This window comes from Opisthocomus hoazin, chromosome 6, assembly GCF_030867145.1.
Source record: "Opisthocomus hoazin isolate bOpiHoa1 chromosome 6, bOpiHoa1.hap1, whole genome shotgun sequence".
Classification (NCBI taxonomy): Eukaryota; Metazoa; Chordata; class Aves; order Opisthocomiformes; family Opisthocomidae; genus Opisthocomus; species Opisthocomus hoazin.
Genome location: NC_134419.1, coordinates 31,701,249 through 31,724,069, shown reverse-complemented (window position 1 = coordinate 31,724,069; position 22,821 = coordinate 31,701,249). Strand labels below are relative to the sequence as shown.

Genomic DNA, 22,821 nt, shown 5'->3' with positions numbered 1-22,821 from the left:
AACTTTGTCCAATATGATGATCTCTTTTGCTTAATGAACTGAAAACAGCTAGAGAAAAAAACAGAATACAGTAAGACTCCAGTCCCACTTCAGAGAGTCCTGGTTTCTTTCACCATCTCATTATTTATTTTTAAATAGAAGTCTTGTTTCAGAAGCAAGCAGATATTTTGTCATAAAAATATCTCTGTATTAGGACAGCTGGGGCGGATGACGCTTACGGTGGTGTGCCCAAGTGGCGTGAAATTGCCCTTGCATACCTTGGCTTACATTACAATGCATTACAAATACAGTACATAAAATTGAGAGCGAGGTAATGTCTTTATGGAATTCTGTATTTTAACATTGACATTGATTAACGCTCTGCTGGTTCTTACAGCAAGACCCATACTGAACCGTGCAGAGCAGAAACAGTGTTTTCTGTTCCAAAGGTAGTGTACAGTAATACAAAGGAGGGAGGGATGGAAGCAACCCGTACCTGGTACAAAACCATGCTCTGGGCTGCCCTGCTGATGCTGAGCTCCAGCAGGTAGTTCTCACGTTTGTCGCGGTTAGAACGCCTGCAGTCTTGCCTTCATGTCCCCAGGCAAACAAAAAGTCTCTTTTTTGGTTAGAATTTGAGCACATGACCCCCTCCTCTTCCTTCATTTTCTCTCCTCCTCCAAGTTCATGGCCACAAATCTCCTGAGACAGGACAAGGCACGCAGCAGTAGGGAAGAAGAGACAGGCTGTGGTTTTCGGGTGCAGGGCGGTGCGTCGGTGGGGCAGATCAGCAAGGCACCATTGGCAGGAGATCCGGGTCTAGTTGCTGTTAGGAGCGCTCGAATGAGCTGCTTGTGAAAACACCGTAGTGTTCTTAACGTGTGTCTTGTTTGGACACAAAGCCTGGCTCTGCGAGGCCCCAGTCTGTGCTGCTTATACAGAAACAAGCCGTATTCTGCTACAGCTGCTCCTTCTCCGGCAGGCAGCTCTGTAGGCACGAGGGGCTGGCACGTGGGGCTGACCGTTGGGTTATTATAAATGCTGGAACCTGCACCTAACACCTCGGCGTTCCCCGAGCTGGCTCCTCTGCCCCAAGTATCTGCAGAAACACAGCGCGCAGGGGCACCACAGTGGTTCCAGGACTCGGATTTCTTCTCCCGGGATGCAGAAGAGGAGGCACAGTAAGAAACCAGCCTGCTTCGTTGAGGATTTTTAGTGTTAACGCCAGAGATCTTGTCTTCACCAGCTAATCCCAGCTCAACTCCTAGTTGCTTTAGCGTATGCCAGAGCATCGGCTGCCTAGCAGGGAGGCAAATGTACCTTTGGAGGGCAAGCAACTGGTGGGCTACCCTGCGTGGTTTGAAATGAATATCAATGTTAACATATACATTCATCAATGAAATTTAGCTGGGGAGACGCAGGCGGGCAGCTCTCTGCCCTAGGGACACATCAGAGACCCAGGAGAAGAGCAGTCTGTGGTATAGGAACAACGCTGATGCGTCAGCCCTATGAGACAGTCATAGCCTTGCAGTGGCAAAGGGATCAAGCGTGGACTTTTTTTCTTTTTAAGAGGTAGCATGAAGTTCAACCGCATTACTTGTTCTTTCACCGGTGCAATCCCTTCAGGCTTCACTCTATCAGAGTGACAGCGAGGTGGTTTCTGTTTCATTGCTCTCTGGTTTTGGAGCTTATTCTCTGGCACGTGGGATGCCCTCATGGGATCCCCCCTTTAGAGCAGTGTTTAAGTGCTGACAACCTGAAATTTCCCGGAATTGATGATTAGGGGATTTCTGAATTGCAGGTTTGTTTGAACATCCTATATTTAGGGTCTGGTCTTTGCTGGGCATCAGTCTGTGCAAGTGGGACTCTGTCAGGACTGACTGGTCAAACCCTTGACTAGCAGACAGATTTTCTTTTTGAAGCATGCCTTCAAAATGTTGGGCTTTGCGGAATTTGACCTTCCTGTGTTCCAGCGGCTCTCTGCAAAGAGAGGGAAACCTTCTAGATAAAGTACATTGTGAGACTGATGTGCACAACACTAGCAAATGGAGGGGCAGGGAGAAATGAAAGAGCTACTGAACTGAAGTACCTTTCTGGCCTGCTAGTTGTGTACGTTAGTTGTGTATTTCGTGATAGAAATGCTACCTGCAAAGTCCCGTTCTCCTTCTCGCCTCCCCACACTGCGATGTTCTGTGCAATTAGGAGCCTAAATATCTGCTCTTCCCATCTGCCAGAAGGAAGCGTGTGATCCATTGCCTCCAGGACTCAGCTGGCCAAATGGCCTGGATCAAGTTCCACCTGTCAAACTCTTCCCAGGAAGATACGAGAAACAAACTGAAGAGAAATAGCACTGGTCATGCCTCTGCCTGCACCAGAGTCAGCCAGAACCGTCTTTCCAACCCTTCCCGGGGCTCTGGCACCCTTTGCCCCTAGGGTTTGGTGTGGACGTGGCAGCCCCCCTTCTCGATGGCCTGCACCGGGTGGATCGGTAGGACCAGGTGGGAGATGCGGCTCCACAGCCCACTCAGCTTGTCGGAGTCCATGTGGTCGTAGGAGCTGGGAGTCCTGGTGTTGGTGAACTTGGCCCAGAGGAAGTCGCGGACCCTCTCTTCCACCTGCTGGAGGCTGATGTGGGTCTCCAGCGTCTCCTCCTCCAGCAGCACGGTCAGCAGCAGGGCCACGTCCTTGAAAGCAGCACTTTCGTGATCGCAGTACTTGTAGAAGATGAGGGTAGCCCCCGCTGGCAGCAACTCGAAGCGGTGTATCACTGCAGCACGGTCCCCAGCCTCGAAAGCTGAGCTCAGCTCTGAGTCCACCTCCAGCTTGGCCTGGTCACTCTGGAGCCTGGATTTATCTGTGCCATCGATCTGGACCGTGCTGGCATGCAGGGCAGCCGAGTAGGTGTCGGCCACGTGGGCGCTAAGGCATCGCAAGGTCTGCTCACCCTTGCGGGCAGCCGTGAAGATGATGATGGCCGGCTGCGTGTGATAGGACGCGTTGAGGTGCTTCTGCAGGAACTTGCGCCCGCGAAGCCACAGCTGGGGACTCTGCCCTGGAAACCTGTCCTGCAGCTGGCTGAACTGGGACAGGAACGCCTCCACCATGGGGTTCTTGGGGGCTTGCTGGGAGTTGGAGCTCGGGTTGCCGAAACAGAATATGCAGAAGCCGACCAATACGAGGCTTATGACAAGCCCTGTTCAACAGGGGAGAGACCCGAGAAGGAGAACACAAGTCAGTCCCAAGTGACCTGCACCGACGTGCTGGAGAGTAGCTACAAGGGCTCTTTTTCCCCTCCTAGACCTTCCCCACTACCCCAGGAAAGTGTTTCACATTGACACGCTCTCTGGGGGCCCAGGAATGGTGAAGAGGCTGCTTGCTCCATGTTGTGAGACCCACGCTGGTACACGCCAGCCGGGGAGGACTACAGCTCCATCGACTGAGGCAAGGCTACAGCTTTGTTGTTGCAGTGCAAAATTTCCTGAGGAAATTGCAGCTGGCCACAAGCTTTCTCCTCTTCCCTCTGCTCTGTTTTCTTTGTGGTTTGTGGCCGTTCGGAGCACCTGCATATGGAGGCATCTGACCCAGCTAAGGTGTCCTGTTCTCTGCCTTCCTCCTAGCTATGCCAGGTGAACAAAGGCTGCCACGCTTCTGCCCAGAAAAGGAGGATGAGACTGAGGGGGCCTGGGAAGGGGGACCATCAGTGTAGGAGCTTCAGACCTCCCAGGACGTGCCAGGGTACTCCTGGCATGCTGAACACCATGTGCCTGCTTTTGGGGCTGGGGAGCTGGAGGGAAAGCTGCTCAAACTGAGCCTATTCTTAAGGGATGGTTTTTCCCCCGAACCCTCAGAAAAGGCTGTGAAAGGTCCCGAGAGAGAAGAAGAATTAAATGTGCTTCATTACTTGTTCCTGGAGGATCAGTGCCTTCTGGTCGAGGAGTAACGCACAAGGGAAGCTTCTTTTCCTCACCTGTCAGCAAGAGGAACTTTTTGGCCTTCTCCTGGTCTGTGTTTTCGGTGGGTTTCTGCAAGCAGGACTGAGCCTCTGGCTTTGGGGCTGTGTGCACTAGAGCAAGAAAAAGAAATGTGCCACTCATCGTTCAGGGAACAGGTAAGTTGGGCTGTGGTGAGAAAAGCAACAGAGCTGCCAGGAGCTCCCAGCTGAGGCAGACAGTTGGAAGCGAACACTGCTTTGGGTTAATACTGCTTTGAGTCTTGGCTCCCCTCCCTTTTGGGGCAGCGGAAGGAGAAAGATGATGCAGAGCGCAGCGTGGTTTCATGCCTTTCAAAGCAGGACAGTAGCCAAAGCAGAGAGAAAGAGAGAAGCCAGGTAATTTCTTATACCTTCTTTCCCGCTCAACTCCAGAAAACTGACAGTGGGCACTAGAGAGCTCGCCATACCATTTTTCTGATTCCTGTGGAAAGTGTAGGCATGTGCACGGTGGAAGAGCAGCAGTGTGCAGCCACCAGCTCACCTTTGGTCCCATGTCTGTTCCTTAATGTGCCCTGGGATCTGCTCTCCTGTGTTTCTTGCTCTGTAGGCTCTTCTGGCTCCCGATCTTGGAGAGGGGCACTGGTGACATCTGCCAAGAGGCCCTTGGTGACATCTTCTGTGGCAGTCACATCCAAATGTGTCATTTTAGTGTCAGAGCTCAGTGACTTGCTTCTTGATGAAGCGTCTTCCTCTGCTGTGTTGGAGCTTTCCCGTTGCTTGCTTGTCTTCTGGTCCTCCCGTATTTCGAGGTGGACAAGGCTGTCTCCTTTGCTATCTGTTTCATCGTGGGCCAGCCTGGCTGTAGGGAATAAAATTCGCAGACCTACACTTAGTCTGTTACAGCACAAGAACCAACAACCTTTTCTCCTGCTCTGCCTCCTCTAAGCAAAGGCCCAGGTTCTCAGCATTTTGGAAATGCTGTACAAACAGAAGGGGAAAGACTCACCTCCATCCAAGCTGTCTTCTTCCTGGGGTCTTCCTGAGACACCATCTCTTGTCTTCCCAGATTCTTCTACTGATACTTCAGTTTCCTGGGGAACCTTCTTCTCTGATCTGGGGCCAGCTAAATCCGACAGCGTCTCCTCTCCCCCATCAGCAGGTGGTGATTTACACACCAAAGAGTCTTCCTCCAGTTTGCAGGAGGTCTCAGGCTGCCTGCTTGTCACTTGGTGCTCAAGTGTTTCTTGGGGGGGCTCTTGGTGCTCAGAATGCTCTGCTATGCGCTCCACCTCATCTTGGGCTGGCCCAGCTGTTGGGATCAGAGTTCACGACCTCAGCTAGCCATGCAGGAGTCAAGAACACCCAGTGCTTTACCACCACCCTGTAAAACTCCCAGTTCTTGCATTTCAGAAACATCTACACGAGCTGCATTTCAGAAATATCTACCCGCAGTGAGATGAGGGAGAGAACAGTGTGTTAACAAGCGGCGCAAAGACAGTCGCTCACCGCCTCCCATCAGCAGACTGATGCCAGGCAAGTCTCCGAGCGATGGCCACCTTGGAAGCCAACCCCCCCTCCCTTTCCTCCTGTATGCCAGTTTTTCTTGCTGAGCATGATGTTAGACTGTATGCAATATCCCTTTGCCCAGGGGTCCATGCCCGAGATTATTTCCTTGGAGGGGGGAGAGGGGGAGAAAAGAGAAGGCCTTGACACCGTGCCAGCACTGTTCAGCAACAGCCAAAACACTGCTATGTTATCAACCCTTTGTTTTTTTAAACCACAAATCCAAAATACGGCACTGTACCGGCTGCTATGAGGAAAGTGAACTCAATCCCAGCCTGTGTCCCACGCTGTCCCACGTGGGGTGGGCAGGCAGTTCCTTCATTAAGGGGTAGGATATGTTACTACATCTTTCGCAGAGAGTGGGTTTTCCTAGGTTGGTAAATTAAGGTGATAGATTTGAGGAATTTCTAAGGCTGTTGTTGAGTACTGGCCAGAACAGTTCCGCCAATGTACTTCAAGCATCTGCCTGAATGTAAATGTTTGCTCTGCTCGTGCTCCTTCTCTGCTCCTGTTCTGGAGCTGCTCTTCCGAAGGGCTCTGGTATCATATAATTAAAAGCAAACACTGGAGCATCATCAGAAATTCTGAGGCTGAACATAAGTGTTTGCAACATATTCTGAATCTTACAAAACCAAACAGCGCAGCTCAAATTTCAGGTGCTATTTGTGAAAAATTGCTTATGAATGATCAAGCAGTACGATGACAGAAACGAATGTGCTAAAATTAGAATAAAGACTGATGAAAATGGCAAGGACCCTCCCTACTAATTTGAAAACAGAGAAAAAGCTGCACTTGTCAGAACATGCTGTCCTCGGAGCATGATTTTTACATTCCTTGTTGCTGATTATTACGGGAAGACTTCGGACTGCCTGGGACAGATCTGAGCTAGTTACAGCATCATCACGGTGTCACTGAAATACTCCCATGTAGTAGTCATAACGAGGCAGCCGGAGCATGTAAGTACACGGTAGAAACTGAAATATGAGCAACCTGGAGGTATCCTGCTATCGGGCACAAACAGTACTCCTTGCCCTGCCTCCTCCAGAGGTTTCCTACCCGTAGGTGGTGGGAAACTGGCTTATTATTTAAGCATCTGTAGATGGGAAGCACTGGGATGCAGGGAAGAAAGCTCTCCCAGTCTGCAGATCCCTCTTTAGCCTTCCTTGTGCGGCCATCCTGGATGCACAGTCCAAACCTGTTGCAGATGGGAATCCAAAACTGAAAGTAATTTGTTAATCTTTCACCCTTCAAAAAAAGATAGCAACTTGCTTTTCTTGGCCTGGAAAAGAGGGGATTCTCTCTTTTTTTTTTTTTTTTTAATTATTATTTTGCTTAGGTTTCCCATGTGACTGTTGAAATCTTCTTGCAAAGGGATTTTCCTAGTAGATGGAACAAGCATAGGATTCACTTACCTCCAGACAGATCCACGCTTGGATTCTCTTCCATTTTCTGTCTCTCCTGGAGCTCTGGCTTCTGCACCGTTTTGTTTCACTTTCTCCTTGGGCCGTAAGGAGACGTATCTCCCCGCTGTTCGAGTGGCTGCCCAAGCCCCCTCACAGACACCATCCCGTCTTGACAGCGGGAGCTGCAACTAAACGCCTGTAAACCTGATAAGCAGAAACACAGGAGCAGTGATTCACGGTGAAAAAGGAGGTCGACACAGAGCGATGCCCCACCTTACCTTCCCGCCTCCAGCATGTCGGATCGGGACACAGCGGTGCTGGAAGGTGAAGCCGCTGGCAGAAGCACTGCCCGGCCCCTCTGTAGCAACATTACAGCCTCCTGACCTGATGGGGCCCAGCAGTGCCCTGGCCGGGCGCTGCGAACCTGGAGACTCAGCCTGACTCTCCTGCAGTGAAACTTCCTCCTCTGCCAAAGCGCTTTGGGATGGGATGGCCACGCAGGACGGCGCTAGGCTCGCCGGTGTAACCTGAGAAAGCTGAGGGCTTTCATGAGCGCAACGCCTACCCACGGAAAATTAGGCGGCATGGAAAACTCCCAAGAAACTTTTCCCGCTGCAGAGCGGTGGGTGCGGATTTCCGTGCCAAAATCTCAACACCCGGCCTTCACAGCAGCTCTTCTGGCATCCGGGGGCACCTTCCCCCACCCACGCTGTCCCCACAGCTGAGTTTTCTTCCCAAATACAAGATGTGGAGGTGGGGGGGGGGGGGGGGTAGTGGCTGCTGTCTGTCTCGTCCCTCCCCTCCCTGTGCCGTTCCTGCTGGTGACGCTCTGGCAGAAGAAGGAAGTCAGAGGAACAAAGTGGTTTGCAGAGTCAGACACTTACCCAGGCAGGTTCGGAGCCAGCCGGGGCAGCGAAGCGAAGCGGAGGCGAGAGGAAGCAGCGCTGGCCCCTTGCTTGCCCTTCCCAGAGGCCTTCGGCTCTGCGGGTGGCAGGCCAGCCCGTGCCCCCAACGCGCACCCTTAATCCTCTGCTGTCAACGTTGACAGTGAACTCTGCCCGTCCACGGGGCCGGCAGGCTGCTGGGAGGTGTAGTTTTCCTTCCCTCCTTCTCGCCAAAGGCCAACGGCTTTTCCTGAATGAACGGCGGTCGTTCTCGGGAGCGTTCAGGAAACGGTAACTTCTTTTTTTGGCTGTATTTCCGAAAATCTGTGGTCGTACAGACTTTGCTTCAGGCAGGCTGGGTGACTGGTGCCTTCCTGCATTAAGTAACAGCGTTGCAGATTTAAACAACTAAATGGCAGTGAGGAGGGAACTATTTTGAGAGTTGATTTATGGAGACGAAGAGTACCGCAAGAAAAACAACCTGAACACGTGTGCAGCAAACCCAAGACTCTGGAACGTCACACTGTGCAAGCACAGGGAGCCTGGGGAGCTGCGTGCTGTGAGAAGGAGTGTCTTTGCCATCAGCCTGGATGGAAAGGGATGGGGAAGTGCCCCGGTGCTCCCCTTGCAGTATGGTCCAGAGACTGCACCAGGGGGGAGGTCAGAGCGTGTGTAGCTGCTCCTGGCTTCATTTGGGCAATGCTTTTCCAAAAAAATGATACTATGTTTTGCTGTGCCCAGGGGAAAGGCATCAGCGCAGAGACTGCAACCCCCCCCTCAAACTCAACTTGCAGCCTTTTCACTAACAACCCCCAAGAAGCCCAGCAGCAAAAGGCTGAGACGAAGCAGGGGAAAAGGCAACTGAAGTGGTGCTGGTAAGGAGCAGGCACTAAATGGCTGGGACTCCTTAACTGGGAGAGCAGAAGGCTGAAGGGGCGGGGGGATTTAAGTAATATGTTCACTAAATTCCCCAATGCTGGGACTCGAGACAATTCTAAAACATGTAAGAGGCTGGATTCAAATGGGCAGAAAAAAAATAGTTTTTTATGCTATATGCAGGAAACCTTGCTGGCACAGGGGCCACAGTGGCAGAGTGTCAGAAGGTTCAGAACAGGACGAGTCTCGTTCATGGACAGCAGGTCCGTAAGCAGTTAGCACAGGACCAGGCAGGGCTGTAGCTGGCCATGGGAGATGCCGTTTAGGTGGAGCGCGTGATCCCAGCCCCGTCCTGCGCTCCGTTCTCCTTCTGCTCCTGCACCAGCCGGCACTGTCCCACGGGGGTGCTGAAGCCGAAAGGGGCTGTGCGTGCCACCCGGACAGGGGTGCTGTGCTTCCTCTCTGTCTCTCCCCAGGCCTCCATGAGCTGCCCCTGCCCTATGGCCAACTTCGCATCCATCCATTGGCCGTCTTGTAACCGCTTGGTTGAGACACGAGTGTGTCACGCTGCACAAGCAGTGAGCGCATGCATGAGTATCGATGCCGACGCTGGCTGTATCGGAAAGTGTGAGGTGTGCGTGGGCACAGCAGGGTCGCAGCTTCTCTCCAGTGGCGCAGAAAGGCAGCGGTGGCTTCACCAGTGACCCGCAGAGCCACCCTGCTGCCGGTGGCCCTGAGGGGACAGAGTCTACCTTCCTCCCCAGCAGATCCAGCACATTCTCTTATCGTGGCCAGCCTAACACTGGGTGCAGCAGAGGCTGTAAAACCGGGGAGAATGGCAAGGCAGGAAGGAAAAAGTCCAAGTGGCTGATCTAGAGGTCAAGATCTCCCTGAGGGCCCAGTTCTTGGTTGCTGTCCATCTCACATCCCGGCCAAGGGTACATTTGGCTTGATCTGCTTCTAGCCGTAAGTCAGGAACAGCCAAGGTAGCCAAAGCGGACAGGAGCTGCAGGTGTCACGGGCTTCATGAAAATCAACGTGTTTTACATCCCTCTGTCTCTACCACCAGCCAGTCACTCCGCTGCAGGAGGCATTGGGAGAGGGCAGAGGGACTGCCCTGTCCACAGCAGCACAAGTGTCGTGAAACAGGCCATGGAACTCCAGCTCAGCGCATCAGAGAGGCGAGTGCGTGATAAAACCGGGCTGCAGCTTCAGCCTGTGCAGCTGGAGAACCCGGCTACCAAAAAGCAGCTTGGCAGGAGAGCGTTAACTCCTTGCTTTAGGACATGAAGTCTTCCAGTGTCACGAAACTGTTACAAAAAGGCCTGCTGGCATGGTGTAACATTGCTCTGCAGCCTCTAGCATGCAGTCTCAGGGGATGGGAGCTGCAGTACAGAACTGTAACAACAAATCTGGTCTTTTTTTAACTCAAATTTGAGGGAGGGTTTTGTTTAAACGGGAGTAACGTTCTTTCTCGATCTGCAGAAGAAGCAACAGTGACTAGGTGAATTATCAAGGAGGTGCTATGTAAATATTTACACAATGTAATCATTTAGTAACTTCCTTTGGAAGCCGGCGAATGCAGCGATACCACTCGCAGCTGTGGTTCCGCAGTCACCGGCAGGTCTTTTCTGACTCGCTGCGAGCTGCACAGCCGGTTCGGCCGCACTTCGCAACCTCCTTATTTTTGCTTTAGAAAACATCGCTCAAGGCCCGTGTACCTCTTTCGCATCTTAAAAGCATGGCAGCGGGCAGCAACCCGCCAGGGCCTGCAGCAGGGCCTCCTCCCGAGCTGGTCCTCGGCCGCCGGCCCTGCGTGGCGGTGGCAGAGCCGCCGGCCCAGAGAGGGGAGAACCCGGCGCGGCAAATGGCAGCGGCGCAGGGCCGGCGCCTCTGGCCCGCGGCACCCACCCACCGCGCCGCCTGGCCTGGCCTGGCCCTGCCCCGGGCGGCCGCACCGCCCGAGTGCGGCAGCGGGCCCAGGCCCGCCCGGGCCCGGCCTCCCCTCAGGGGCCGCCCCCGCGGGGCCCCGTCGGGCTGGGGGAGGCCGCGGCCGGGGGAGCGGCTGGCCGCGCCGGGCGCTCCCTCGGGTTTCTTTCCCTGGAGGGCAGCCGGGCGGCGGGGCGGCGGCTCCTGGGCCTCGCTGGGCCCCGGCGGCGGCGGGGGGGGGGGGCCCGGTCCCGCGGCGGGGCGGGCGGGGGGGGGGGCGGCGGCGGGCCATGGCGGGCCTGCCGCTGTACCACGTGACGCCGCGGCGCCCCCTCCGCGCGCAGGCGGCGGAAGCGGCGGGCGCTGAGCCCGCCCCGCGGCGGGAAGTGAGGTTCGCGGAGCCGCCCCCGCCGCGGGAAGGCGGCAGCTTTGGTCCCGCGCGGCGCCGCGAGGAGGAGGAGGCGGCGGCGGCGGCGGCGGCGGCGGCGGCGGCGGCGGCGGCGGCGGCGGCGGCGGCGGCGGCGGCGGCGGCGGCGGCGGCGGGGGGGGGGCGGCGGCGGCCTGGGCAGGGGGAGGCGGCGGCGGCGCGGGGCGGCAGCGGGCAGGATGGCGGGGGGCAGCGACGGGCAGGCCCCGGCGGACGGCACCGAGCTGAAGCGCAGGCGGAAGAGCCCCCGGTTGGCGGCGGCGGCGCGGGCGGAGGAGGAGGAGGAGGCGGCCGAGGCGGAGGCCGCGGCCGAGCCCGGCCCCGGAGGGGCCGTGGAGGGTGAGCGGCGCGGGCGGGCGCGCGTAGCGCCCCGCGGTGGATCCCGCGGTTGAGGGCGCGGCGGGGCGGCGCGAAGCGGGGCGGGCGGCCGGGCTCGCCTCTCCCCTTCCCGAAGGGGACCCCTCCGGGACACCCCGCTGGGTCTGCGAGGGGTGTTGGGTGCACCCCGCCGCGCCCTTCACGCGGTTCTCGTTTCAGGAGGCGAGCATGGCTTCGGGAACACGGACCCCCTGACAAGACCCCCCATCAAAGCCTGCAGGTCGGCAGGTAGGTCGGAGCTCGGAGACGCTTCTGCGCCCAGAGGTGCTGGAACGCACCGGAGGGGATGGAGCTGTTTGGGTTTGTAGCTCCTGTGCCGGTTTTACCATGGCTCCGGGCATTCAGGTGAGGAAAGCCCGCTGCGGATTTTATTCTGTGCGTCAAGGATGAGGAGTGCTCCAAGGCCGTGCTCCGTACGGTGAGTGGCGTCGCTGGCGAGGAGGTGCGCAGCCCCCGATGCGCCAAGCGTGCCTTGGGCCTTGTTCTTGGATGCTATTGCGCTCATCCTGTGTGGCACCTTCTTGCTTCTACAGCTGATGGAAACCACACGGTTTCTCCTCGAAGCTTCAGGGGGTTGCTGGCTTTGTCACGGTCACATGGCTGTCGCCTGTCATTCCGTCAGAAAACTGGAAGCGAATTGTCTGTGTTTCCTTCCCTTTTCGTCTGTATTCTATTCTGGGTTGAACTGTACACATCATTTAGCGGGTGGCAATCCTCAGATGGGTGAGCTGGGCTGGCCTGAGACTGTTCTCCATTCCCATCTGTATTCTTGCGACGGGGCTGTCACCAAGCTCCTGTTGCAGTGCGTGGTCTGAAGTACGTGGCACTGCCCTGAAAAAGGGCTGCCAGTGTTATGCTCCAGCAGCAGAATTCCCAGAGGTGCGGACATATCTGAAGGGAGGAAGGGAGAGGTTATCGGTGTTTCTTTGGGAAAGTACAAAAGTTTATCGGTGAAAAAAGCTGTGGGAAGCTGTTACTCTTGAGCGATGGCTAACAGGGTACTAGCACGCTTGGTGTTCTACATGTGGCTGGACTGCTTTAGGAGGTGCAGCTGAGTTTTTTCTTTTAATGTAGACATCTCTAAAAATGTGGCTGGGGGAAGAGATGTCCTCCCTCACCTGCTCGTGTTCGTTACAGCAGTATTTGATTATAGTCACAACAGGTGTAAGCATAGGATGTTAAGAGGCCTTGATGCTTTATACTGGAGTGAAGGAGTGATTTCCCCCCTCGCAGTCCTCCCACCTGTAGCTGTTCAGTGTTGGGATTTTTCTGCAGAGTTCAGGGGAAACACAGCATCTGTGAGGCAGTGGGAGAAGCAGAGTGGATTTTTATAAGCATGCAACTGTCATGCTTCCCCGAGAGCAGAATGGAAGCAAAACCACAACTTGAGAAACTGGTTTCTGCTTAGAGGTTTTAAATACAGGTTAGGAAACTTGCTTCTAGAGCTAAAGAGCTTTGAGATCCTACAAACTGTGCCTCGAATCAGGTCTCTGCTAGATCAATGAGCTAAAGATATACGCTAGCAATCTCCATTGAAGATGTCTCAAAATATGCAAGTAGAGAATATGACTGTGTGAGTTAAAGGGGAGAGGAATTAAAAAGTATGGTCTGCGTGAGTAGCCCTCTTCAGATTCATAGATCTTTCTGGTCTGGTGATTACTAGCCACCGCTGCTAGTGCGATTTTCCTTGCAAAATCTCAGTACCTAGTGAAATATTATGGGTGTGTTGTTTGGCATTCCTGAAGATCAGGTAATTTGGTACCTTCATTCTTAGCTGGGTGGGAAATCAGTCACTTAACAGCTTTTGAAGATTGTTTTGAAAATACGATCTTAGTGAGTGAGTATCCCACTCGCTATGTGCAAATACTTCACTGTTGTACCTGTGACTTAGTATCTTAGTTTAAAACTTAAAGTTTCCTCCCTTGTTTGTGTTTTGTGTTTCTTTTTTTTCCTCCTTTGTGTGCTTCACATACACTGGCATGTTAAAGATGCCAGAAGGTATTAGAAAAAGGCTATGTTTTCTTTTCCTGAGTAAAATTTAATAAACACTAGGTGGCAAGCTGTGTGTTGCCCTCGTATGGCAAAAGAGCTATAGAAGCACGTTAAACCCCCAGAGAGCCCAGTACTGTTAAAAAAAATAAAAATAAAAGGGCCCAGCGTGAATGTTACAGAGAAAAAGTTATACCAATTGTATTCTTCCCTTTGCTGTTTCCTCTGCGTATGCCCTTCAGCTCCATTGCTGTCTCATGGTCTCTCGTCCACCGTTGTACTACAGCCTTCATTCCATACCTGAACTTCCTTCCCCCTCACCTTGAATCTGGGCAACCATGTGGTTGCACTTTATCCTTTCAAACCTCTTCTCCTGCCGTTCTGCTTTTGGCTGGCTTTCCAGCCCTGACCTTTGCTCTCTGACTCCTGTCATCTTACAGGGCTTTAGACTTTCTAGTTAGTAACATTAACTGAGTTGGGTTTCAGCATCTGAGTGGCTATGTAATGTGGCAAACAATCTAAAGGTGTTGGTTTCGATCCTTTGAGCTACCTGAGGGGTTTAAGTAAGGAGCATAGGTGCCCTAGATTAATCACAAAAAGACCCAACTAAAGGATGGCTGGACTATATAAAAAGGGGACTTATGTTCTATATTTTGCTTCTGTCTCTTTTCCTCTCTGCCTAATGCTATGGAAGACAGCACAATTATTGTTTATCAGTTATGTGCCCAAAGCTGTGGGAAAAATTCTCTTTACTACCATGCTTGTGCATTTACTAGTTTACACTGAATCCCCTCAGTGTAACGCATTTCTTGGCTTTTAGCATTTGGTGTCATGATGTCTGGGGTTTTTTTTTTAAGGGTTTTTAAGCCAGAGACTCTCAAAAAATAAAAAAAATTGAAGGAAAAAAACCACCAAAGCAAAGCATATGCTGATGTAGACAGCTATATTTGTAGTGAACTCAAATTCACCATAAGCTTTTCAAGTCTTAGTTGCTTTTGGTTACATTTTAAGAAAGTAACTCTTGGGAGATGGCAACTTGAAAATCACTAATGTAGATCACGTGTTCTGAAACTGTCTTGGTCCTTCAGGTTTGTGATGTTACGAGCACAAATGATACTGCACCTATACCGATCCTCTATTTTTCTTTTTTCTTCTTTTTTTGCCTCCTGACAGGCAGTTCTTCGATTTACTTTCAAGAGAATCGTATAAAGGAAAAAGCAAAGGCTTATGACAGTGATGAATGTGAGAAACCATCAGGGCATCAACCAAACATTTATACACCGCTAAAAGGTAACAACACTGGTTTTCTCAGTACCTTTTCCACGACGTAACAAGTGATTGGTTAAATGTGCTAAAATGACATTCTTTCAGCTCTGTTACAAAAGGGGGAGTTGTTGAGTTGAAATCTGAATGGATGAAGTTTAAAAAAAAAAAAACAACAAGGTAAGAATTTCAGGGTGTACTCCTGCCCATGAGTCAAATTCAAACTGATTGTAGTACGGCAGTCATCTGCTTGTGTGTAAAACCCTAAAGTTCAAGAAAATGCAGTTTTCAACTTTGATAAATACATAGCCATCTGCTTTTTGAAAGGCAAAACAAAAAGATGAGTAATATCATACCCGCTTTGAAAACTGCTATCAGAGTGGGTCTTTAATTGCTTCAGGCAAAACAAAACAAAACTGTTCTTTTTCTAAAATGCTGAGTTACTTTTGACTTTAGCAGGTGTAAGCTGAGTATACCAAGTGATTTGAAAGTGAGGGATCACTTTTTCTGTTCATTGCTCAAGAGATTCTTCTCAATGTATGTTACAGAAGCAATAGGGAAATACAATGAGGAAGAAAATATAGGATACTTTTTAGCCCAGCAGAAAGTAGTTATGTTACTACAGGTGATTTTAAAACACCCAAATAGATGCGCTACGTAAGGGAGGTTTTTAGGGTAGCTGGTAGGAAACTGAGGTAGTGGCTTGTGTTCATTCAGTCAGTAGCAGTCCTAATCACACGGTATTTATGGGAGAGCACTGAAATCGGTTGTGAGTGCAGGCTGACAAAACGCAGACGTGAACCAGGTAGCTGAGATGTACAAAAGAACGCATCAGTGTCAGCCTGCTGTTTGCCAGGAGCTCATGCAGGCATTTTGCTCAGGCGGCTAAGGACGTGCCCATGTCTGCTGGCATCGCCCCGGTCTGACAGCAGTGTTGTTGAGGTGGTAGCTTTACACTGGTTATTTCTGGTTTTCCCTCCTTGCTGAATAGCTTTGGTTTCACAAGTGACACATCCATACTCTCCATTAGCAGTCAGATAACACTGCTAATTTCCCCAGTCCTTTGCATTTTATCATTATTGCAGTGTTACTTTTTTAAGGAAAAAATAGGAAGGATAACTTTCTGTCATATTGGGAAAAGCAGGATGAAGGGCCAAACTAAGCCCTTTCTTTTAGATAATAGTAGCTTTCTCTGTCTACAGAGGGGTCCGAGAGCCTGTCACGTGGCGCAGGCTTGGTTTGGCAGGACAGCATATACTCCTTCCCTAACAACCTTTGAAGACTTCCTAGAAAGAGCTAGACATATGCGTGGCTTCTCTGTCTCATTCTGACCTCTGATGTGATAACGAAGTTCCTTCATTTGTGCTTTGGTTTCAGAAAGAAAGGCTGACTTCCTTGAGAAAAATCAAGAGCCCCACTCAACTCCATCACAGAGTAAGTCGAAAAACTTCCCTCCCTCCCTCCCTCCCTCCCTCCCTCTCTCCCTCTCTCTCTCTCACAGGACAATCAGTAAGTGCAGAGCATGTACTGGTGGCATTGTGGGGATGAGCCGAGGAAGGGGACAAAACCTTCACCTTTTGGTAGCAGTGAATGTGAGATTAGTTTGTACGCATCACGTTCCCTTCTAGCCTTTCCCTGAGTAATGGTGGCTTGCTATGGTTGAATGAGTTCTGGTATATTCCTGGAGAGGAGCAGTGTTTTTCTTTGCTGGCAAACTCCAGTCTGTTCAGCTAATGACCAGTTCCTTGTGTTTCAGATTTTTATCTTTGATTGTTTTTGTGGATTTGTTGGTTTGGGTTTTTTTTCCTCTTGGAAGAGTACTTGAAAGAAGAGGGGGGGGGAAATGTTCTGAATTCTTCGTGGCCTGCTGTTCTTAATGTCTCAGCTCTTGTTTCAATTCTGAGTGGGTATAGATAAACAGTCTTGTTAATTAGAAGTCAATCTGGAGAACCCGGGGGGCTGTTCAGGGATTTTTGAAAACCACAGTGCCTTCTGGAAGAGAAGCTTGTCTTGTGGTGCCTGCGCATATGTGAAACGCCTTTGAAAAATGAATGGATGCAGGGAGTTCTTGCTAGTCCGGTACTTTTTCTTTCCTGTGCCAGAGGTAATAGGTGCTGCAGGAATGACCACTTGTGTGTTGGGTGAAGAACTCTGGAAAATCACTTGAAATTCTGAAAACTCTAAGGTGCCTGCAGAAGTTACGCCTTTTCAGTTATGCAAGACAAATAATTTGCTTGGTCTTTGTGCAAACTGTGTTGTAAATAAGGCCAGATTCTTAGGTAGGATAGGATCTGTTTTTAGACTGCTTATTGAAATATTTTTTCCTTTAGGATATGAATCGCAGCTGTCTCCTAAATATGAAACCTAGTCTTTGCAAACAGGGCTACATTGTAAAATATTACAGAATTGAGATGATTTTGATCTGTTAACTATTAGAAGATTTACATAAGCTTAGCCAGTTACAAGCTCCACGTCTGTGCCCTGTCGGGGCGGGGGGGTTAAATTACGGAATAGTGTGGCTCATTAAGCCAGTTAAGCTCTGCCTTAAACCAGAGCTGCTTTTAGCACCTTCTGCAACTACATTCATACAGAAACAAGCTTATAGAACTCATTTTAGTGTTCTTGAAATAACTACTGCAGGGTGTGTTTGTCAATTTATTCTCAATAGCGCCATTGACAGTATCCTGGTTTGGGTATATATTATTAAAGAGCCTTCAGCTTTGAACCAGTTGCTGTAGTTCACAAGGAACCAGAAATTCTTGTGTCTTTTTAATTAACTGACTAAATGCAGAAAACATGCTGACCAATAATTGCACTGTATATATTCATACTGGTGTCTTGGGAAAATTGTTCATAATGCTCTTTTATGGGTAATGTCTCTTGTACTTTGCTGTCTGAGCCCATTTAAATAAATAGACCAAAAGTGTATTTTGAAGTTGAAAGCTTGCATTTTGCTTTAAAAGCACAATTCATCCCAAGAAACACTGCTGATGAAGCAGGCCTCTGACCCAAGCTAAATGGAGAGGGGATGTGAGACTATGCCTTTAACGTATTGCTTTGCTTTTGCTACTTATAGCTTGCATTACATTGGTGTTTTTTTGTGTCTTAATTGAGCTTCCATTTTTCTGTCCCTCAAATTCCTGAGCAGAATCAGGAAACTTAATCGGGACATGGGAACCTTGCGCAGACAAGAACAAGTTGTTAAATCTCTGTCATTTTGTCATCTTGTACTTGAAATGCCTCTGGATTTATTTGCGTAACTTTTCAAGAGTTAAAAATCTCTGGGCGTGATTTGTGCTAGGTTGGGCACTTCTGCTTTTTATGCCAGATCGTCAAGATGGCTTAAGAACCGACTTTTGGCAAAGGCCATAGATGGACTGTTGGTCTGCCCATTCAACGGGACTTCTCAGGCTGGTAATAGCGGTGAACTTGTCATTTTCCTTGCTCAAGACTGGCCTTGCCTGAGCGCAGGAGGGCGAATGACACAGGAAGGAACAGAAGGCCCCGTACGTGATAGAGCCCTACCCGGGATGAGATCACAGCTTCCTCGCCTGTGCTCCTGCTTAGCAGGACTGCGTTCGCTTCAACAAGGTGTTAACGCAAGGGCGCTTTGGTAACCTTCCTGTGAGCTTTCCAGAAGTTTGAATGTAAAAGCATAACTAAGAACAGCTTTTCCCTGAAAGTACTGCAGTTTGGTGATTTCAACTCCCTGCCAAATTCCCCGCGGGAAGATTGATGGTAATTGTTGTCTTAGTATTTTTCTCATGTTCCTGTCTTTCAACAGGCAGAAGTAAATTTCGAGATCAGCCCAGCATAGGGAAGCAGTCCCCGCCTTTGGCCAGAAGTAAGACTTCTGCTTTCACTTCTATTTGATACGTGTGTTACATTTAACCATTTTCATGCCTGTCCAAGTGTTGGATTTCCTGGTAGCTGGTGTTAAACTGAGGGTCCTTGCCAGAACAGATGGCTTGCTTGCTAGGGCCTGTGTTCTCAGCACTAAGGACGGAAGAGTCTTCTATAATAGGTACCATTTCCACCTGAATTTGAGGTCTCCCGTCTGTAGTGTTTACAAGATTTGCTGCGAGATTAAAACTGAGGCAGGCCTAGTGGTGGTCTTATTTAACAGCTGTTGTGTTGCTGTCCCGATTAAAGTTAGGATATAAAAAGGTAGCATAAGGTATACAGTTCTTTCCCGTTTCCAGGGAGGTTGGTGTATTTTGTCACTAATTTTACTCGGAACAGAATCAAGCTTTATGCTTGTGCTAGGTCAAACAAGTGTTAATTTAATCATTCAAACACAAAACCAAATCAAAATATCTGATATTCTGTATGCTTCCTGTGCACTGTTTGCTGTGTGTACTCTTTGTGAAGCTGACTGATCCAAAGACCACAAACGTTTTCTGATAGTGTTGATCACCAGTGTTGGAGATGCAAATACTGTTGCAGAAATTATTTTTATCTTTGTGGGGACAGGGAGGAGAAATAACACAAACCATTCTGGTCGTGCCAGGTTTTGTATAGGGCTTTTTCTGCGGAGCCTTAATATAGGGAAAAGCTTGACCTTTTTCAGAACTGTTTTAAGCTCTTAGCTTGGGTTTGGTTAAATAGAGTGGAGTATTGATAAACTTTCAGAAAAGCCCTTTTTCCAGAAGAATGTCCATTTTCTTAGTCAATCTGGAAATGTGTAAAAATGTATTTTTTTTTTTAATGCTGTCACATCGCTAAGTTGCTGAAGTTGTTGTTTCGTTAACTAGAACATCTTCATGCTCTTCAGCTGCTGTACCAGTAGCTTGAGAGTGGGATGAGTTCACTGAATTCTACTAGTTCTTCTTATTTTCATCTCACTTGTTGACTTCTGATTTCTTTTAAAACATTGTTTTCTTCCTGTTTGCTCCTCCTTTCTACAGATGACGGTGAATCGCAGAGTAGATTTCACAAGAGTTGGACTTTGTTACTGGTTCTGTTAATTGGTGTCCCATTGCTTTATGTCATGTGGAGTGGAATACCAAGTCTTCTGGATTCAACTTTGTCAAGTAGAGATACTCAAATTCTGCAAGCGTTTCGGGCCCGCATGAGCAAACTGAAAAATACTTACCAAAGTCAGGACCCCAATCTGTGGAAAAGAACCCACGTGTTCCTTGAGAAGCATCTTAATGCTTCCCATCTGCATTTGGAGCCGGCCATCTTACTGTTCACAGCTGGCCAAGAAGCTGAGAAAGCGCTGAGGTGCCTAAGTAACGAGATTGCTGAAGCTTTTGCCTTCTCCCAGAATGCTACTACAATCAAAATTAATGGTGCAGACAAAGCCGTGTTGGATAGTGACGCTGTCAAGCTGGAGGTAGATAAAGAGCTCAGCTCTGGGTTCAGAGAAGGCAAGAAGGTAGCAGTGGTGCATCGATTTGAGTTGCTGCCTGCAGGCTCCACCTTAATCTTTTACAAGTACTGTGACCATGAAAACGCAGCATTTAAGGATGTGGCTCTTCTGCTGACAGTTCTCCTGGATGAGCAGTCACTGAGAAAGAGCCTTACCTTGCAAGAAGTTGAGGAGAAAGTCCGGGATTTCCTCTGGGCAAAGTTTACCAGTTCAGATGTTCCTAGTTCTTACAATAGCATGGACACAGATAAGCTGAGTGGACTGTGGAGCCGTATATCTCACCTTGTGTTGCCTGTTTGGCCTGAAAAGGGCCTCCCTGTGGAGGGATGCGCATAAAAGTTATTGGAGAAGACTCGAGAAAGGAGGAAGACAGAAAAAAGACAGTGGCTGAACAGGGAAGAACTTACTGTGGCTGCTGAGCTCAGGCGACGTACAGTCCTTCCTGTGTAAAAAAAATTCCACCAGCTGGCAGGGTCGTTTCTGCTGAAGTAACTGAGACTTCTCTGAATCAACTGCAGAACGTGAGCAAGGAACTTGCTGGTTGTTGCTAAGCTGTGTTCAGTGGCTTAACTCAGGCTTGGTGTCCTGGAGCTGGAAGTCAGTGTCCACTAGTGCAGAACTACTCATCTGCTTCTGAAACTGCCTTGATGCACTATTGGCTTTACTATGAGGATCCTTTTTTGGTGGTGCATAAAGCTGGTGTTGCGTTTGACAAGGTAATAGAATTGAAAACATCGCCATCATCTGCCAGAATTGCTTACTTTTCTTCTAACCTAAGAAAAAACATAAACTGAAAGTGATGATAAAGTGATGTGAGTCCAAGCACAAGCTTTTTCTTGATCCATGTGATCACAACATAGATGTTAGCCGTCTCTGATGACTTCTAGAAATGGCAAAATAGCTTGACAGATTTGTGACTTGTGGAGAACCTTTTCAGCAGTCATTTCTTCCTTAAATGAGCCTGTCCCAAACAGTTCTGCAGAGTGAGAAAAGCTGAGGTATGAAGGATTGCTTGACATTAGTAGTACTGACGTCAGTTAAATAATCCCTCAGCACCTCTTCTCCTCACTGCTTCCAGAAATTCTCTGCTCTTTATCAAAGTTCTGCAAGTCTTAAAATTTGGGGGGAAAGGGAAAAATGTCAACTGTGTGTGTGTACTAAAGACCTGTTGCATCTCCTTTCCAAACAAAAGTTTAGGAAGACATAGGTTATTTCTCATTTTAGTAAGATAATTATTTTTGCATCAAGAAAATTTATTTATTTGTGGTATTTGATATCCTAGAAAAATAAACTTTCTTCGTGTTTTTGCGTACAAACTGCTGCTTGCTGGGTAAGCTTCTAGTGCAGAACAGATTTGCAGAGCATCTTTTTAAAATACTTTTTTTTTTAACGTGCCTCATGCCAAGAATCTCTCACACCAGACTAAAAACATGTACTTGTTTCTATTGGAAGTATTTTATGAAAAAAAATAAGACAATGGCAGGACTTCCACTTCATTGCTGTTAGTGTATGCTCTTGAACTATTGGTCTGTGTGCATTTGGTTTTATTGACTGAAGGAACGTGTGAAGGCTGCTCTCAAATGAATATGATGTTTTCTTGTAACAGCTGAGAGATCAGTGGTGCTTGGACCCATCCTTTGTTCACAAGGCCCTTGAGCTGTCCTGTTGCAAAAACTCCTTAACCAGGAAAACGTATTGAGGTTTTGGAGCTTCTGGCTTCTTGTGCAAGTCAAGTTTTTGGGGGTGTTAGGTGAAACAGACCAAAATCACCTTAAGCATATAAAAGAATACAGTTTGAGAGACACGGAGCTGTGGTCACTTAACCCAGAGGTGGATTTGTTCTAACCACTGAGAGCCAGCAATGGGTAGTGCTTTTTATTTTAACGGCAAGAAATATAAACAGTAAAAAGACATGGAAGTGCTGCTGTTCTGGATGTTTAAGAATAGCTCAGGAAGGAAAAGATGGCATTTACGTTTTGGACATTTCACTGGACAAATGTTTTTTTAAAACAACTGTGACTTAGATTTCTGAGTGTGTCCTGATAGCATATCTGTTTGTATATTATGTAACTATTTTAGTAATCATTAAAAATAAATTTACTTGTTTGTTTTATAAGCTGTTTTAAGATTTACCCGTTGAATTTTAAGTGGTCAGACTTTTTTTTTTTACATGTTTAAGATATTTCCTCTTACCTTTGACCAAATACAGATGCCTAAAATACAACCTTCTGCAAAATGTAGAACTTTTGAGAAACTTCAGTGGGGTGGTAGATACTGGGATGCAGATGTGTGTATTTGATAATATCAGTGCTTTTCTCTAATGGGGCACAATTCAGGAAATGGTAGTAGCTCTGAATTGTCTTTTACTCGGTGTTCTTGTACTATTCCTCAGTTCTGATTTCAGCTGGAACTAATGATAAGGTATGGCTCACTTGTTTCATTAGTCTCATACAAGAGTCAGCAGCTGACAAAAGGGATGACTTCATTCTTGTTCCACTCCTAGCTGCACGTTCTGTACCTCTGCTGTTGCAAACCAGTGCACTGTGAACTGACTGGAGGGACAGTCTTACTAAAAACTAGCTTAGAAGAAAAGTATATACGTAGCAGAACTGGCAACCACAACAAAAGATGACTGAGTTATTACATGAAGGCAGGAGATTCTATGCTCTTATACAAATAAAACATATGTAATCCAGGTTATTTTCTTTTTCTGAAACTGCCCCCCAAGATTATGGGGTATTAAAGAGCTATGTTCTGCTGTTTCAACACAAAATAGGAAGATGCCTGGAAACTGAAGACTTAATGTTCTATTTAATGTTGTGCCA

General features: G+C 48.8%; 2 protein-coding genes across 5 annotated transcripts; one reads left to right on the top strand and one right to left on the bottom strand.

The window, feature by feature from the left end:
- Positions 1-299: 299 nt before the first annotated feature.
- TOR1AIP2 (torsin 1A interacting protein 2) lies at positions 300-8,019 on the bottom strand. Of its 3 annotated transcripts, none has more exons than XM_009939590.2 (6): positions 7,761-8,019; positions 6,886-7,080; positions 4,917-5,219; positions 4,452-4,769; positions 3,881-4,042; positions 300-3,172 (listed from the first exon to the last, which is right to left on the bottom strand). In XM_009939590.2, the coding sequence occupies exons 2-6, from the start codon at positions 6,917-6,919 to the stop codon at positions 2,409-2,411; spliced, it is 1,581 nt and encodes a 526-aa protein (XP_009937892.1). In that variant the 5' UTR covers positions 6,920-7,080; positions 7,761-8,019; the 3' UTR covers positions 300-2,408. The 3 variants fall into 3 exon arrangements, with proteins under 3 accessions (XP_009937892.1, XP_075278660.1, XP_075278659.1); XM_075422545.1 differs by having other exon boundaries at positions 3,947-4,042; XM_075422544.1 differs by lacking the exon at positions 7,761-8,019 and adding an exon at positions 7,155-7,325.
- Positions 8,000-22,137, top strand: LOC104334037 (torsin-1A-interacting protein 1). 2 transcript variants are annotated; one of them, XM_075422548.1, is made up of 6 exons: positions 8,000-8,051; positions 11,530-11,598; positions 14,533-14,649; positions 16,000-16,056; positions 18,407-18,466; positions 19,530-22,137. In XM_075422548.1, the coding sequence occupies exons 1-6, from the start codon at positions 8,015-8,017 to the stop codon at positions 20,330-20,332; spliced, it is 1,143 nt and encodes a 380-aa protein (XP_075278663.1). In that variant the 5' UTR covers positions 8,000-8,014; the 3' UTR covers positions 20,333-22,137. The 2 variants fall into 2 exon arrangements, with proteins under 2 accessions (XP_075278663.1, XP_075278661.1); XM_075422546.1 differs by lacking the exon at positions 8,000-8,051 and adding an exon at positions 11,171-11,331.
- Positions 22,138-22,821: the final 684 nt, after the last annotated feature.

What these genes read in the sequence shown, in the direction of transcription:
- TOR1AIP2 (XM_009939590.2), bottom strand. Translation starts at nt 6,919, where the DNA reads ATGGAAGAGAATCCAAGCGTGGATCTGTCTGGAG. An exon ending in AGAAGACAGCTTGGATGGAG is followed by an intron (nt 4,770 to 4,916) that starts GTGAGTCTTTCC and finishes TATTCCCTACAG; the next exon opens with CCAGGCTGGCCCACGATGAA. An exon ending in GAACAGACATGGGACCAAAG is followed by an intron (nt 4,043 to 4,451) that starts GTGAGCTGGTGG and finishes TTCTTGCTCTAG; the next exon opens with TGCACACAGCCCCAAAGCCA.
- LOC104334037 (XM_075422546.1), top strand. Translation starts at nt 11,172, where the DNA reads ATGGCGGGGGGCAGCGACGGGCAGGCCCCGGCGGACGGCACCGAGCTG. An exon ending in CAAAGCCTGCAGGTCGGCAG is followed by an intron (nt 11,599 to 14,532) that starts GTAGGTCGGAGC and finishes GCCTCCTGACAG; the next exon opens with GCAGTTCTTCGATTTACTTT. An exon ending in CCACTCAACTCCATCACAGA is followed by an intron (nt 16,057 to 18,406) that starts GTAAGTCGAAAA and finishes GTCTTTCAACAG; the next exon opens with GCAGAAGTAAATTTCGAGAT.